We start from the raw sequence: 18,839 nt of genomic DNA on the forward strand, positions 1-18,839 counted from the left end.
ATATATATATATATATATAAGTAACATTCCTGTGAGACGGTCTCATCCGTAAGACGGGCCAACCCTACACATATTTATAATAACTAGTAAAATGCACGGGCGATGCACGTGGTGTCACTTTCTCTCTCTCTCTCTCTCTCTCTCTCACTCTCTCTCTCTCTCTCACTCTCTCTCTCTCTCTATATATATATATATATATATATATTATTTTTTATAATAATTATATTTAATTAGATCTTCATGGCCTCGTGATAAAAGTCATAAATTTGAATTATAATTATGAAAATCAACTAAAATAATAAAATAATCATTAACAAATTTTCAAATGTACGTCTCATTATTGATATTTGAAAATATAATGATTCAAACTAAAATTAATGATAAATAAACAACTTAATCATGAAATTAATAAACTATTATATTAAAAAATTACTAAACTATTAAGCTTTATTTCAGTTATTAATTATTTTAACTCTTTAATTAAATTTTTTAAATATAATTTTTATTATAAATTATTGAAATATAAATAAGAATACAATTTTCAACAAAAAAATCATATAAAAATAACGGAAAAAAAAATTCAATTTTGATCTTTTTATTTGTATTTATGTTTCATTTTTTGTTCTATTAATGATGAATTTATATTTTCAGTCTTATAACTCCAATTTTTTTTTTTGTTTTTGGTCATGTTACGAAATATTTTCATTCGTAGTCATGTAGCTTCTATATTGTTCTTTTTTTTTGTCAATTAACTTTTATGTTATTTTTATTTTGATTTTCTTACAATAGTTCATCATGTTTATCAGTCATAAAAAAAGATCGAAAATTAAAATAAATACAAATTAAAATATAAAATATAAAAACAAATAATAATAATAATAATAATAATAATAACCAAATAAAATTATAAATTCAAAAATTCAATTTAAAATAACATTTCTATCCTAATATCATAAAATTTATTTATAATTGGTGCAATAGTTATCATAATCATCATAAGAAATGTTAATTTTATTTTATTTTTTTGAAATCATTCATAATTTCAAATCTATTAAAGAACACCAATTTTAATACACGCTATCTTAAAATTTAAGACAATTATTATTGATATAAATGACTTATAATAATTGAATTGAATTAAATTATTATTCAATTAATTAGATAATAATCCATCCATCCCAATTATATAGGTCACATTTTTTTGTCACAAAATATATAGTCATATATCATATTTAATAATATTTTTATACTTATTTACTAATATACCCCTATTAACTAAACCTTGAAAATTGTGCAATAATTTTTAAAAACATTTAAAGGAATAAAATTTTAAGTTTGTATAAAATTTGTTTTTCCAATTCTTTTTCTTAATATGTGTAAAAAAAGTCGGAGTACTATAATCAAAATAATCTAGCTCAAGCGTCATAGTTCGATTGTTCTACCCAGCAAGGACAATTATTGCACTCAACAATCTTCATTTCACTCCTTGTAATCAATGAGAATCGAACTCATGATCTTAGTTTTGATATCAATTGTAGGACCGAACGCTTGTCATTTTACCAAAAGCTTACAATTTCAATGTTCCTCACTTACGGTCATTGTTATTCTATAGCTATATATATTAACAATTTAAAATAATACATTATCAATAACTCGTGTTAGCTTATAGATATAATGTTTAATATAATTTTAATTTGGCATAATATTGATATTGATCCTTATGCAATTATTAACTCGAGTTTCCATCATTTTGTTGATTAATATTGAGCAAGTATGATATGCTTGGTACCATACATTTGTTTTTATTTTCATGTGTGTATGCTCTGAATCGATATAATTTATTATGTATTTGTTAATAAGTAAGATATGTTAATCAAATTAAATAAAATATCCATTTTGTAATGTTCTAATTTATGTGTTAATTACTTGTTTAATGAGTATTTATTTATGTAAAAATAATAATAATAACATATATAATGCATTCTAAACCTTAATTTAAATTATTAATAAATATTTTTTCCTTTATATGTTGATTTTTATCTTTTTCACGATTTTTTTTTCATTTATCATGCATTATTTTTTCTCTATGAAAAAAATTAATATTCTTATCATCTTTATTAATAGCAATTTCTATGGCGGGTTTGGCCAAACGCGAAGACCTACGTGTACCTGTTTATGAACCCGTTTGGGCGAGTCTAAACTTGTCTCCAGGGTAGGATTAATATGAGGTTAAGTTTAGACCCGTTCCATATCATCTCTCCATTGAAGTGTTTTCGTTTTTAAAATAAATTATATTTTATAATAATTGGTAATATATATACTATTTGAAAGAAAAACTATTACATGTTTAGTTATGAAATCAATATAATTTTTAACATTGCAACTAATTAAAAAAATTGCAATATTTTCGAACAATATAACCCTTAATTTTAAATATTTTTATCATTTATGATCATCATTATTTTATATCTACACTAACAGTTTAAAATAAACATTATCAATAAATCATTTAAGCTTATAAATATAATATTTAATGTAGTTTTACATTGTCATAATATTTATATTGAAACCTATGCAATTATTTGAGCTAGTGTTTTTGTATTGTTTTCTTGATTAATTTTGAGCAATTATGGTTTTTTTCGTATCATAAATTCTCATTATTTTATATTTCATGTATATATGCTTTCAAACAATATTATTTATTCTGTATTTGTTAATAAGTTAGATAAGTTAATTAAATTAAATATTTATTTTGTAATTTCTTATCTTATGTGTTGATTATTTATTTTATGACTATTGATTTATGAAAAACAAATGTAATATAGATAATGCATTCTAAACCTTAATTTAAGTTATTTCACAATTATTTTTTTATATTTCGGATTTTTCTCTCTTTCACTTTTTTTTTCCATTTATCATCCGTTTTTTATTTCTATATGAAAGAATCAATATGCACATCTTCTTAATAGAATTTTTGTGATGATTTCTTTCTCCATCAATCATTTACATTTTGTTATCATTATTATTTTATTTTTTTGTTGGACATACTTTTTTATTACTAAAAATTTTTACTTGTAAGAATAACAATAATTTCATAATTCCCAACTGCATTATGGTATGAATCTCTTATATTATTTTTATTTCAATATCGTTAATGATTGATGTAATTGTTGGACATCATTTTTTAAAAAAATTCTTGTTTTTCAAAATCTAATTATCTCCTTTTGCTTATAATGTTTTCGTTGCTGAAATTTTTATTGAATTTTAAATGTTATTAATTACAAACATTTACATTTCATCTTTTATTGCAACCTTTTTCTATTTTGAGAGTAAATTCATATTCTTATTTATTTTGATGTATCTAAATACTTGTGATATATTGAAGTGTTTAAAGACTTGTCTTCATACATAAAGCAGATTTTAATAATAATTTCTAATCATTATATAGTTTCATTAAAAATAAAGAAATTATTTATATATCTTGTTGATGGATAAATCGATATAATATTTAACACTGCAACCAATAAACATATTTGCAACATTTTCGAACAATGTAACTGTAGCAGTTTCAGTGTCGTCATTTATGATCATCTTTTTTCTATATTTACATTAATATTTTAAAATAAGACATTTCAATGACTCATGCGAGCTTATAAATATAATGTTTAAATGTAATTTTACGTTGACACAATATTAATAGAATTTATTCGGTTATTACAACTCGGGTTTTTCATTGTTTTGTTGATTGATCTTGAGAAATTACTACATGCTTCGTGTCATTGATTTATTTTTTTATCTTGTGTATGTACGTCTTGAAGCAATATAATTTATTTTATATTTTTTAATAATTAATATACATTAACTAAAATTAAATCCTGATTTTGTAATTTTCTATATATCTATCTCATGTTCAATACATGTTAAAACATTAAAAAAAATTACCTTCATACTGGTATCTGTAAGTTATAGAAATCCATAACCGATTTATTCATCTCCATATATTGTAAAAAAAAATATCCATTCGTTAATTTTAAGATCATACCATAAATAATTTTTATATTTTTTACACTTTATGGGGAGGAAAAATATTTAAATTTTTCATATTTATGTTTACAAATATGTTATAAATGTGTTAATGAGTTCTTTATTTATATTTTGAATTAAAACTTAACTCAATTTAAATTGATTTATTTCAAATCGATTTGTAATTCAAATATATATTTCAATAACGGTTAGAAATTTGATATTTTTAATTGCAAGATCATCTCATAATTCTTTTAAATGGTTTTATCTTTTATGTGAAGGAAAATTAGTTAAATTTTAATTTCAACTTTTATATATATATGATATGTGTGTGTTGGTGTGTTTTTTATTTATTATTTTATATTAAAACTTGACTATACTTGAATTGATTTATTTCAACATCAATATATTATTTAATTAATATATATATATATATATATATTAATAACTTTTACAAATCTAATATTTGTATAAATTTAAATATGAACTCATGATATAATTCTTTTAGGTCCTTACACGAATTAAAATATATAAGATTTTTTTAAAAAAATATGTTTATTCAGTATACAAACAAATAAAAATCAAGAATTTGGTGTTTCAATATTTTAAGAAACTGAATAGTATTTAATTAAGATTTTTGTGAATTTTTTTTAAAAATATTTGTGGAAAAAATATATTCACTTTATCTACACATTTTTTCAATTTTGATCTTATCATAATAATCTATTTTATATATAATATAAATATTGATTTACGTTTATGTCCTATAATTAAAGTGTTGTTTTTACTTTTATAACCCTATATATTTTTATATGATTTTAATTCTAGTGTAAAAAAAAAGGACAAAGTTGTTATTTCACAATTGTAAAATTTTGACCTTTTATTCACGCTTTTATATAGGCTTTTATATAGGTATAGATATAGATATAGATAGATAGATATAGATAGATAGATAAGTAATACTTTTGTCATAAAATATAATATTTTTTAATGGATAACCCATATAAAAAACTCATCTCAAAAAATGACCCTTGAGATCGTCTCTTAGGAGTTTTTTCTATATATATATATATATATATATATTATAATTATGGTCAAAATACGGTATGAAGACAGTTACTGGAAAATGGAAACCTCCTAATGTATTATGATATAATAATATAGTTTTTTTATGGGATAATTCTCAATTTGGTCCTTCATTTTAGGCTTCGTTCCAGAGTTGGTCCACCGTTTTTCGATTGACCCAATTTGGTCTTCCGTTTTTTGTCATGTTTCCGCAATTGGTCCTTCCGTCCAAGTTTGTGTCAAAACTAATGGAATTAACCTGCTTAACCTGTTAAAGTCTTAGTCTTCAATTCTCACTTCTTCAACAGGTAAATGAATTTCATTATTCTCCAACCCTCTAATTAACCCTAGCATTAATTTCACATAGAATCGAATTCCTCTTTAATGGCTCCAGAATTTGGCCTCTTTACATTTACGCATTGTTCCCAAATTTTATTTAAACCTAATCTACTCCCTACAGAAAAGATTGTGTGAGTCGAACATGATGCAATATTTTACTTTGTATTTATTTATTGGTATTTATTTTCTTGTTCTGAACCTTTTATTTTTCAATTTTTTTCTCTGTTAATATTGTTTCGCGTTGTAATTCATCTGTTTTCTTTGTCTCCACAACTCGTTCTCCTTATTCCACTTATCCAATTGATGCATCTGGAATTAATTTTTTCGAGATAGGAGTTTTATTCTATTAGTTTTAACATTAAATTGGACGAAAGGACTAATTGCGGAAACATGACGAAAAACGGACGACCAAATTGGGTCAATCAAAAAACGGAGGACCAATCGAGAACAGTGTCTAAAACAAGGGACCAAATCAGGAATTATTCCGTTTTTTATGATATAATAATATAGTTTTGATAGTACAATACTACAATGTATATATATTGGTACAGTAAATAATATTATTACTGGATAGAAATATCTAATAATTGGTTTCATATATATATTTCAACACTTTACATTACAAGGTTGAAATATATTTTTGGTACTTAATTAATCTATATACAGGTTGAATTATTGGAAATCTACAGTGTTACATCTCTTCCATCCCTTCAACTTTAAACATAGTTGATTAGAAGTCGGAAAAATGTTACACCGACCAAAAAAGCTGCAACGAAACAATAATTTATTTATACTAAAAAGTTCTAGTATTCATACGTTTTCACGCAAATTTAATTTTAAGAAAATATTTATAATTTATCTCGCATATAGTTTATTTTAATTATAAAATATTTGCTATGATGAGTCAAGAAATGTCCAATTAAATTTGATTTGGAGATTGGGACAACGTATTCGACCTATATATATTTGGTGTGGTTCATAAATATCTAATTATTGTTGTTTGGTTTAAAAAATTTATTTTTTAAATTAAAGTGTATTTGTGATAGTTTTGTCATTTTTAAGATATTGTGTAACTGGTGTGTGTGGTCTTCATTATACATATAACATAACTCTTTTTCGGTTCTTCCAACTTTATATAATTTAGTTTTTATATTTAGGTTTGAACAAACAAACAAACACTTAAATAAGTCCGGTTCTTTAAACGGCTTTCATTAAAAAAAATGAGAAACGATTTTGACTCATCGATAAATTATTAAAAGTTTTTTTTTATTTTTAAATAAGAATAAAAGCAAAATCTATAAATTTTAGCTTATATGGGAAAAAAATCACTTTTAATTAAGTGTTTTAAAAACAACTTTTGTAAATCAAACACTAGATCTTTTAATTGAGGAAAAAATTCAAAAAAAAATATATTTTCATCTGTGCTTCTCAAACCAGACGCACTCTTATTGACATTTTTTCTTTGGTTGTATTAATATACTCGTATTAACAAAGTCTTGAAAATCGTAAATCTTTTTTTTTTGAATGAATGAATGGATGAATTAAATAGAGATAAAATAGAAAAAATTTCGTAAACTTTGGGGGGTGTATTCGTTGCAGAGATTTACTGACTTTTTTTAAATGACAGACTTTTGTGGAGTTGATAGATTTCCGCAGACTTTTATAGAATCTCACAGATTTTTAATGACTTTCACAGAATCTTGCAGATTTGTTTTTCATGACTTTTATTGACATTTGTAAACTTTTTTCATGACTTTTATTGGCATTTGTAAATTTTTTTGTAGAACCATATGTGTTTTGTAATTCATGATTTTGATTATGATTTATTTATTGGAATTATTAATCGAGTATCAATACCTTATATTTATCTCTCTTTAAAATAATTTTATTTCTGTAAAATATTTTTACCTATCATATAAATAATTTTTACTTATCAATTTTGTTTATAAAAATCAATAAGTAGTATTAAAATTGTTGCAATTAAGAAATTAATATGAATCTATAAAATTTAAAAATATTTAGTTTTATACAGTATAGTATTCTTATTTATATAATATATATATATATATATATATATATATATATATACACACACATTCGTGTTAATAATTTTTTAAAACTATGTAAATATATCAAGTCAATATACATATACATATACATATACATATACATATACATATACATATTATTATTATTATTATTATTATTATTATTATTATTATTATTATTATTATTATTATTATTATTATTATATGCATATTTATATTAAAGTGAATAAAATGTAAATTTTGAGTTATAATAAAAATTAAGCTACAAATTAAAAATATAAAAAATAATTAAAACATAAAATTTTATATAATTAATAATGAATTAATTATAAAAAATAATTATTGTTATTTTAAATTTATGATCAATAAAATATCATAATTTTTTTTCGTGTAGTATAATAAGTTTTTATTTAAAATTTTTTATCAATGTGATTTTAATTATCGTGAGATTTTGTAATTAAAATTCAAAAAATTATTAAAGATAAAATTTTTATTTTATTTTATTTTAAAGGGGTGTATTGGTTCTTAGAAATAGAAAAAATATGTTTGCATATATATTATTTTTAATTTAATATAACTAATATTTATGTGGCTAGTGTATAGACAATTTTAATAGAAATGAAAAAAAGTGTGAAAATGTCCATCCAAATATTTAGGTTCAACCAAAGACAATTATGGACATTTTATTGTTGTACCTTTGCCTTTAATTATTGTACTTAATAGAATTCCATGGAGTTTTTAAAAGTTCATTGACATTTTGAATACCTCTAGACTTTTGTAGAGTTTTTAGAAGTCAAGTTTGAATACCACGTGACTTTTTAAAATTCTACAAATCTTCATCTTGAATACCACTAAACTTTTGTGGAGTATATAAAAGTCTAGATTGAATACCTCTAGACTTTTAAACTTCATAAAAGTCATTGAAAGTATACAACCAATATATTAACATTAACATGTGTTAAACAAGTATATATATTGTTAGGTCAATGGAATCCGGATATCTCCACAATGGTATGATATTATTCACTTTGGGTACAAGTCTCATGGTTTTGTTTTTGGAAATCACACAAAAGGTCTCATACCAATGGAGATATCATTTCATATATTAATACATGATCTTTCCCATAAATTTCCAATGTGGGACTTTGGTTGACCAAACCTACCAATGTTGGTGATTAATAAAGTGATTGTATTGCTCTTCCGTGGACGTAGGCAAATTCCTTGCCGAACCACGTAAATACTTGTGTCGTTTATTTGCTTTCGCGTGAGTGTGGTGTTTGATCTGCGTGCGTTGGTTTTATCTGTTCGTTGGGATTGTGTTCTTGTTTTGCTGTGTGTTAATAGTTTATCTAGTAATTCTCGAAATATCGAATCTTCTGGATTGATTCCTAACATATATATATATATATACAAAATTTTATGTTATTTTTTGTTTTTTTATTTAATACACATGACATGCCGATCGTGGGTATTTTGATTCGTACGATATTTTTTAAAAAAATCCAAAAGAGGGTACAGGGAGATGGTATCGAATAATGTAAATCAAAATTTGTGGATTATTCAAACCAAAATTTAGTAAAATTTTATGGAGGTGGAGGTTGCATGTTTTTGTGTAATATTTGAAAAGGCTTCAGCACCATACCAAATCGATTAGTAAAGACCCTTTAACGTTAAGACGAAGGAAGATATACATTTGATTATCTATTTATTTATACCAATTATAAAAGTGTAAACTAATGTCAAAATTTTTCATTGTGTATTTTCAACTTTGTCCTTAGTTAGTACACACTTGATAAATTCTATGAGAATACTTTTGTAAAATCAATTATTATGATAAGGTCAAAATTGACAATGTGTGCATATTAGATAAGGTTCCAGTTTTCAAAAAGATTAAAATATCAAAATACTTTAGTTTTTATTTTTTTGTATATAAAGTGAACATATTTTTTCCACAAAAAAATTAATTAAATTAAATACTTACCCAGTTTCTTAAAAGATTGAAACACCAAAATACTTTAGTTTTTATTTATTTGTAGATGGAATGACATATTTTTTCAACAAAAATTCTTATGTATTTCAATTTGCGTAAAGACCTATTAAACTAAATAATTATATCATGAGTTCATAAATATAACAAAATATCATATTTTTAAATGTTATTAATATACATATATATAAAATTAAATTACACATCAGTGTTAAAATAAATCAATTCATGTGGAGTCATGTTTTAATCCAAAATAATAAATAAAGAACAAACCAACACACAAATATCATATATGTAAAAATTGAAATTTAAAAAATTAACTATTTTTCTTCCTCAAAAAATCTAAAAAATATAACAATTATTTTATTGGATGATGTTACAATTAACGAAGGAATATTTTTACAAGAGTTGGAGATGAATATCTTCAATTGTTTTTAGCAAAACTATAAGATTGATATTATTTAAATATTATTGATGTCTGTAAATATATTTATGTTAATGAATCTACTACGGGTTAGTTAATATTAATAAATCAAAAAAAGAAGTCTAGAAAAATTATGGATGACACGTCTCACATTAAATTAAAGATTATGTAAAAATTACATTGATGCAAATTTTCAATCAGATGAATAAATAAAGAAAAATATGTAACAAAAGGGTTGAGATAAAATATGGAATGTTAACATTTGTAATTAAAGACATTAAAAATTCAATCAAAAATTTCAGCAATGAGAGCATTGTAAACAAAAAAAAAAGATAAGTAGATTTTGAAAAAAGATAAATCAAAAAGGAAAGAGGATGTCCAACAAATACATTGATCGTTCACGATACTGACATACAAGTAATGGAAGACGATAACATACCAGAATGCAAATGAGAATGATGAAATTATTGTTATTCTTTGCAAGTAAATATTTTTAACATAAAAAAGAGACCACCTGATTAAAAAATAACGATAGAAAAATGCAAATGATAGATGAAGATAGTATCACAAGAATTGTTATTAAAGATGATGATAATAATAATTCTTTCATGGAGAATAAAAAACACATGATATGAAAAATCATTAAAGAGAGAAAATCCCAAATAAAAAATAAAAAAAATATTTTACGCAATAATTTAAATTAAGATTTAGAATGCATTATATATACCTTTTTTTCATAAATCAATAATGATCAACATATAACATAGAAAATTACAAAATCATATTTAATATAATTTGATTAACATATCTCACTTATTAACAAATAAAGAATAAATCATACATATATGAGATAGAAAATAAGACGAATTCATGGTACGAAGCATGTCATAATTTCTCAAAATTAATAAAAAAAATAGAAAACTCGATCGAGCTGTAATAATTACATAAGTTTCAATATCAATATTATGTTAATGTAAAACTACAATAAACGTAATACTTATATTTATAAGCTTGCATGAATTATTGATAGTATCTTATTCTAAACTGTTAATATGGATGTAAAATAATCATGACCGTAAATAATACAAACATTGAAACTCCAAGTGTTACATTGTTCGAAAATGTTGCAAATATTTTTATTAGTTGCAATGTTGAATATTATATTGATTACATCACTAAGACATGTAATAGGGTTTTATTTTTCAAAAAGTATATATTATTACCATAAAAATCATTTATTAATTGCGTGTTAATATCTTCTCATCTCAATTAATTTATTTAACAAAGTTTATCGACTACAAAAGATGTTCCTAAGTGCATCACACGTGATTTTTACTAGTCTTGTAAAATTGATCGATGTTATGTTAACTTTTATATCTTTATCAGATATGTTCCCAAACTCAAAAAAATTACTGAATTACTTCATCTCGTATGGAAATATGAGTGATTTTATTCTCATACACATGACAACAAATTTCCGACAATCCATAAATATTTAAGACATTCATTCATTTGTCAATAAATTTCAAACAACAATGGGGACAATATTTTTCTTTTCACTTTTTAGGTTTGGGATTTAGTTTCCTATATAATGATGGGTTGTGATTGTTGGGTAAACAATGACTCTACACAAAAGCAAATATCATGAATAAGCACGATTCAAATGTAATTAATTGCAAAATAAAAAATAATTGGATAACAGGTGCAAATTAATGATATATGGTAAAGTAAAATTTTTGAATGTGTAAGTTATTCAAAGATGAAGCATAACTTTTGAGATTTATTCAATATAAATATCACTTGAGGTTTTTACTCCTAAGAAACCTAAAATTATCGTAAAATTTTCCTGTATGCATAAAACCAAATTCCAGAAAAATGATTCCTCAAATTTTTGGTTTACTGTTTAAGAGGATGATATACACACACAGTGCACATAGAATACATTCTCGAAAGCTTCTCTAAATCCCATTCTTTACTTCAATGAGAAAATCCGCATGGAGATCAGTAGGTACGCTGCGTACGTCAGTCCTTGTCAATGAAATGGTGATCATTTGTCAAATTTTTTTATAATGAGGCTACCCAAAAAGCAAGGTTCTAAAAAGCGTGAATCGCGTCGAAGCGTGTAGGTCAAGCTTAAGCGAGCTTAGAACGAGCTTAAGCGTGAAAAAGGATTTTCAATTTTTACTATAATTTTAATTATTTTAAGACAAATATTAAATAAAATGTTATATTAACTATAAATATATGATTTAATAATAGATAATTCAAGTTCTAAACTATAAATATATAAATTTATAAAAATATTTTCATTTTAAAAAATAGGGAAAACTGCAATTTTGGTCCGATATGTTTGTCACTTTGCGATTTCGATCCTCTATGTTTTCATATTTCAATTTTAGTCCTGTATGTTTTGATTTTTGGCAATTTTAGTCTTTTTTGTTCGAAAATGCTTACGTGGCACCATACACGTCAGCTTCACATCAGCACTGCATTGGTGCCACATCAGCGCCACATCGGAAAAAAGACAAAAATTGCCAAAAAAAACAAAGATAGCGGACTAAAACTGAAATCTGAAAATATAGAGGATCGAAATCGCAAAGTGACAAACATACAGGATGAAAAAAGTAATTTTACCTAAAAAAATAAATAAAATCTTCCGTTCTAAAAAGAGGTCTCTTAATCGAGCTTAAGCGTATTAAAGCTTAAGCGAGATTAAGTGTCGCTTAAGCGAGCTTTTTAAAACACTGCCAAAAAGTATACGAAGTCGCTGAAATCAAAATATTAATGGGTTAGAAACTTTAATTATAGTATCAAATTTTGTACCTGATATCATGACCAACCTCCTTTATTTTGCATTTTAGTATATATTTAATTACCAAAATGTTATTTTATTTTTTCATTGATAACCACTTATTTACGAAAATGTCATGTTTATAAAATTTATTTATTTATTTACAAAAAATCACTTTTCAAAATTGTTCTATAATATATTTATTTTTTTGGTTTTATTACAAAAAAAAAAAAAAAAAAACTGATTGCATAAGAACGCAACGCATGCTCACAAGTACTAGTATCACATACGGTTTCTATAAGTGCCTCATCTTTAATAAAATAGTATAGATACTACAGATGATAATAATAATAATAATAATAATAATAATAATAATAATAATAATAATAACAAATTCATTTTTCAAAAAAAAAAGTCTATGTATATGAGATGGATGCAGTTTAAAACATGAAAATGGAATTTACAATTTTTGAAATAATACATAAAATTCAAAGACCAGTCCTCCTCAATTTCGATATTCTCTCTAGAATATTGCATATCATACATATATAAGTCAGTAAATCCCATTGTCCTTTAGTTTTCTCTGAGTTTGTGATGTCAAACTATATTCCAAAATCAGTTGGTAAACCTAAAAATATTGCTTTTGCAACTAAATTGAGTTAGTCAGGTTAGTGTAAAGCATCACATAGTACAACTCATTTCCGAACCTTTGTTAATTATGTTGCTCCAGTACTGGCCACTATAAATTTGAACTTTAACCTAGTGCAACCTCGCATACCTAACAAATTAACTTGGCCAAAAATCAAGAGAAACTATGAGAACGGCGAGGTCGAAAAATAGAATTTTCGTTGCAGATGAAAGCGATGAAGATGGTGGGTTAGCGAGGAGGGAAAATGCCAAAATGAGGTTGGAAACTCTCAGACAAAAGAGGAAAGAAAGGGAGATGGTGGTGCCGCCTCCGGCTCCACCCAAGAGACAGTGGCCTCGTCCTCCCATGCCTTCTTCTCTGCCTCCACCTCGGGTATAAATACATTCATATATAAATAAATATTCATGCATGCACAGAGCGTTTTCTATTTCCCAATTTTGATTGAGCCCACTTAACATCCCAATTTCTATTTCTACATGCATGCACAGAGCCTAATGGAATGATTAACCACAAATTAGAGCCACGATCTCGTAATGATATAGTTGAGAATTCTTGCTTTTAGGATTGAGAATTTCGTCTAATTCCAAATTCCGAAAAAATATTTTTTTTGGTCTATTAACTTGTTCATTTTTTGGTTTTGGTTCATTAACTTTTCAAATTTTTGTTTTGGTGCACTAACTTTTAGTTTTCGGATATTTTCGTCCAACTGCTCATGTGAAACTGGAAAATGTTGATGTGACATCGGAAAATGATGACGTGTCTAGCAGCCACGTCAGCAATTGGACCAAAATCACTCAAAATTAAAAGTTAGTGTACCAAAACCAAATTTTGAAAAGTTAATGGACCAAAACCAAAATATTTCTTCGTCGCATAGTTGATCGAGAGAATCCCCTTCGGGGTCAACCCTTTTCAGAGAGAATGTCCCCTACCCTTATTTTCCAATCTCGCTCGTCTTTGGAGGCCCGGAACCCTCATTTCGGTTTTATAGAGTATTTTTCCTTTTGAAGCAAGTGACATGAACAATCTAGTCTAGATTCCATTATTCCTCTCATTTTCTTTGGATCTGTCTAAAATAAACAGTAAGATGAAGATTATCCGGGCATGATATCGACAAGTTTTACCTTTTTCGAGTGCGACAAATCGACATTATTATTAATCCACAATGTTATGCTGCAGGAAATCGATATTTCCGCCTTGGAATTCCTGTTTGAGAAGAGATTAAGGCACAGCGACGTGAAAGATCGAGGGCGTGTAGTCATCCCCAAGGTATTTTTTCCCCAAACTTTTTTTTTTATCTTATTTGATGGTTATGTACTTAAGTTATAACTTATAATCTCATTTGTTAATTGATATATATATATATGTATGTTTTCTTTCTTGTTTTGGCATAGGAATTTGCACTTAGGCATTTCCCACAAGTGGAGAGTAAAGAAGGAATCTATATGTCCATGGATGATGTCAGTAGGCCAAAATTATGGACATTTAGATACGGGTATATACATATATATTATATTTTTCCACTGACTATATATAAATACAAAATTATCCTTTGTTATTGGATATTAATATTTTTTCAATAATTTCCCAATGACGGAAATTTCGATAAGGACTCATGATTTTTATGCTTTTAGCTCTCTGATAAAAAAGAATTCATCGTCGTCGAAAATTACTGTTTATATATAACGGTATCATGTGCAGGTTCTGGTCAAACAATAGTGGAAGAGTACATGTGCTTGAACATGCATGTGAGTAATTTGAATATGCAATTCTATCGTCCATATTTCTATATAATATGTTGTGATTTTGCTACTTAATTCATATGAACTTATAATCTTTAAATGGCCGGACATTTATCTAAATCACTAATTAACTGTAAGCCATTGCAATGCAAATTATTCAGGTGAATTCTTCGCGATGCATGGCCTGCATAACGGGGACTTTCTAATGTTTTATATCGATCGTCAAGTCGGAAGATTTGTGAGTGTTGATATATATATATATATATATATATATATATATATATATACCATATCGATTATACACGTAATTATACTACATACATGTTATAATGAAATTACAAAGGCTGACTAAATTAATTTTTTTATGTCGTTGTGCCTAAATTCTAAATTCATAGGCCATCGGTTCGAGGAAAGCGCCCGACGTGCAATATTCTGCACCGGACGAGCACCGTGATCTTGGAGGTGCTACTCTATTGGACGACAATTCCATATCCTTCGCCTCGACGAGTGACGGAATTATGCCATCTGCTGTTGAAGATGATAGTTTGGCATATTTCCCCATGGATTTATTGGACGATGATTTTTTTGATTTACCAAAACTTTAAAAATGCGTCGGTTATATGGGATATATATATATATATAATTTGTGCTCTTTATCGAGATTAAGATTCCATATTGTCAAAAGAAAAGTAGCACTTGTCGAAATTTTGCATTCATTTATAGAACTAGAGGAAACATGTGTGCCATTTAAGTGCAAAAACTGCATTAATATTATTAGATGATGAGGCATGCACTTTTGTTATGCTGCTAATACATGTGCGTAAAAGTTTTTTGAATATATATTTTTTCTTATGTTAATTAATTTTAATGTTGTTTTTCAGAATTGGCATGATTAATCAAATATTCAAAAGTTTAGATTAAGACAAATATATATATATATATATAGGATTTTAAAATTTCTAAAAAATAGAAAAAATATGATAAATAATAATGAATAAGTGGTGAGATATTGTTGGAGATAAGTTTGAGGGTTTAAAAGACAATAAGAATTTTGGGGTATTTCTGCAAAATTAATTAAGGCTTCAACAAATTGATTAAAATTATTTAGTGATGGGGTAGATTTTTAATTTTAAGAACTTTTTGTGTGCGTTTACGTAATGATAATTTTTTATTTTCAAGTTAATGATTTTTTCATATTTTTTTATGAAAAAAATTATAAACTATCTAATCTAAAATTTTAAAAATATAAATAAAGATATGATTGGATTTTAAAACATAGATAAAGATATGACTGAAGATTCAAAAGGGAGTATAATTTTCAAATTACCGATATGAAAAAAAAAAATACTCATAAGTATCATTTTTGTATATAAAAAAGAAAAATAAGCATTAGTATAAATTCATTTTGGACTTCACCAATAGTGAGCTATTATTATTATTAATTAAAACTTAAAAGTCACAATAGTTCCCAAAAAAAAAAAAAAAAAACTTAAAAGTCGCCAAAATAAATATAAAAAAAAAAACTTAAATTTCACATATTATATATATGTGTGTGTATAGTCGCAGTAAATTTCACGGAGACGGATAAAAATTACCGAGAGATAAAGATACTCCTAGCTAGCTAATTCCCCGAAATTAGGAGCAAGATTTCTCTTATCAAAAGGTTTCCAACAATTTTCCTCAATCGTGGGAAAAATATAATGAATCAACGTAATACCCACAAGGAAATTAATATACAGTGAATCAACGTGATAAATAAATATTATTGTACTTATAATTAATACCCCAAAAATCTTTTTGTATGTATCAATCACACGGATGATTGGAATGGAAAGAAGTAGCAGCGATGAGCAACACCAATCGTCTCCCTATTCATGGTGGTGGGATAGCCGCCATTATCGCCCACCTCATTCTCAAAGGCTTCACTCCGATTTGCAAGGTTTTTATTCTTTTCCTCATAATAATTTTAACATATGATATTTATATTATATATATATATATATATATATATATATATATATATGAGTTTGGATAATAGGTTAGGTTTGGTTTGGTATGGGTTATGTTTGGATTTTTCGTTTAATATATCCGACTGATTTGACGTCTTATACATCCAATAATTGAATATCATATTAACAAGAGGAACGATGACGGGCTATCAAATCTATATATCTATGTGTGTGTAGACTGTAGTGCCGACGTTCTAGGCAATCCATGTGAGCACATATGTGAAAACATTTGTGTTTTATCATATATACCAATACACACAAGGCAGTTGAATTACATGTCAATTGTATGCCTTCCCAAAAAAAAATCCATTAAACTTAGCCAAGTACTGTCGGTTGCTATTTTACTATTAAAGCCTCATACTAGACCGACAAAATGGTGTGGTCAAGCAAGTGACCAAATTCCAGCATAGCCCGTGAGTTATTTTATAACTATGATTACTAGTAATTAGGAAAAAAAGACTATATAAACTCGAAAAGCGTAGTACAAAGACTGGTATATATTATTGTTATAGAAACATATATATAATGGAGGTAGATGATCATCATATGTTTGTAGACTTGGAGAAGAAGATAAAAATGATAATAGAGCTAACCGAAGACAAGGGAGACACGTTTGCGGAGAGGGCCGATATGTATTACCAGAAGAGACCCCAACTCATCAAACTGCTGCAAGAACTCTACACATCATGTAGCTCTTTGGCCGACAAGTACGATCAACATCTCCTCAAATCCGAATCCTCCGTCAAGCCTCCAACCAACCCGGGATCGGCCTCCAATTCCTCCATCAATTCCCTCCAAAAGGGCAAACCAAATCCCCACTGCACTCTTGCTTCGAGTTCTCTTTCCGAATCATCAGACCAGCATTTAGCAACAGGTTCCGCACTAGTGAACAGCGGAGATAGAGAGGAGAAAGAAGCAGCTGGGAACAACGTCGATGATGCGACGAAGTTTTCGCGACTTTTGGAGGAGATTTTGTCCCAACAGGCTGAGTTGATAAGAAGAAATGACGAGAAGAGGGAAACCATAGTTGAATTAAGGAATGAGATCAAGATTCTTAAAAGTGATCCGCGCAAACAGAAGAAGAAACTGATGAGGGGACTTTTTTGCATGCCATGATACATATATACATGCATTTCTTTCTTTCTTAGTTTTTTTTTTCTTTACGTACGTTTTAATTTTCTGAAAAGTTTCGATTTTCGAAATTGGACATGATGTTTTTTCTGAAATGTTGGAATATTGCAGGCTAAAACTTTTTTGAAGGAAACACTCACAAGTAATATATAATTATTTCGTCTTGATTGTAATCATAAAAAAATATTACATGTAGTAATTTTGTATGATATAAAAAGATTAATACTTTGATATCAGATCTGGATATTGTTTTTTTATTTCATGTACGTCGATCGGCCAATGATGTGGCCCATTTTTTAGCTAAATTTGTTGTTTCATCTCCTTCACTTTTTTGTTGGGTGTTCGGAACTTTTTCGAGTTGTTGGTTAAACTTGTAATATCTGACATTTTTAGTCTTCAATAAAGTTACAAGTTTTTTGTAAAAAAATAAATAAATAAATAAGATAACTTAACAGAGAATTAAGGATGCAAGATTATGAGCTGATTGTACAACTCAATTGTGAATAACTATAAAATAATTCAGTTAATGGTAGTGTTTTAAGGACATTAAATTTGATAAAATTAAACATTGCCGAACGGAAGCTATATATACTACAAAAACCATACTGAACTGCCGATAGAAAGCAAGGACGCA

At 26.3% G+C, this 18,839-nt stretch overlaps 1 protein-coding gene across 1 annotated transcript; it reads left to right on the forward strand.

Annotated features, from left to right (window-relative positions):
- Positions 1 to 16,905: 16,905 nt before the first annotated feature.
- On the forward strand, positions 16,906 to 18,328 carry LOC140872376 (uncharacterized). The gene is made up of 2 exons (XM_073275201.1): positions 16,906 to 17,004; positions 17,631 to 18,328. The coding sequence occupies exon 2, from the start codon at positions 17,651 to 17,653 to the stop codon at positions 18,188 to 18,190; it is 540 nt and encodes a 179-aa protein (XP_073131302.1). The 5' UTR covers positions 16,906 to 17,004; positions 17,631 to 17,650; the 3' UTR covers positions 18,191 to 18,328.
- Positions 18,329 to 18,839: the final 511 nt, after the last annotated feature.

Source organism: Henckelia pumila, unplaced genomic scaffold (assembly GCF_033568475.1).
Source record: "Henckelia pumila isolate YLH828 unplaced genomic scaffold, ASM3356847v2 CTG_461:::fragment_3, whole genome shotgun sequence".
NCBI classification, from domain to species: domain Eukaryota; kingdom Viridiplantae; phylum Streptophyta; class Magnoliopsida; order Lamiales; family Gesneriaceae; genus Henckelia; species Henckelia pumila.

Coding starts and splice junctions, on each gene's coding strand:
- LOC140872376 (XM_073275201.1), top strand. CDS start 17,651: ATGATAATAGAGCTAACCGAAGACAAGGGAGACACGTTTGCGGAGAGG.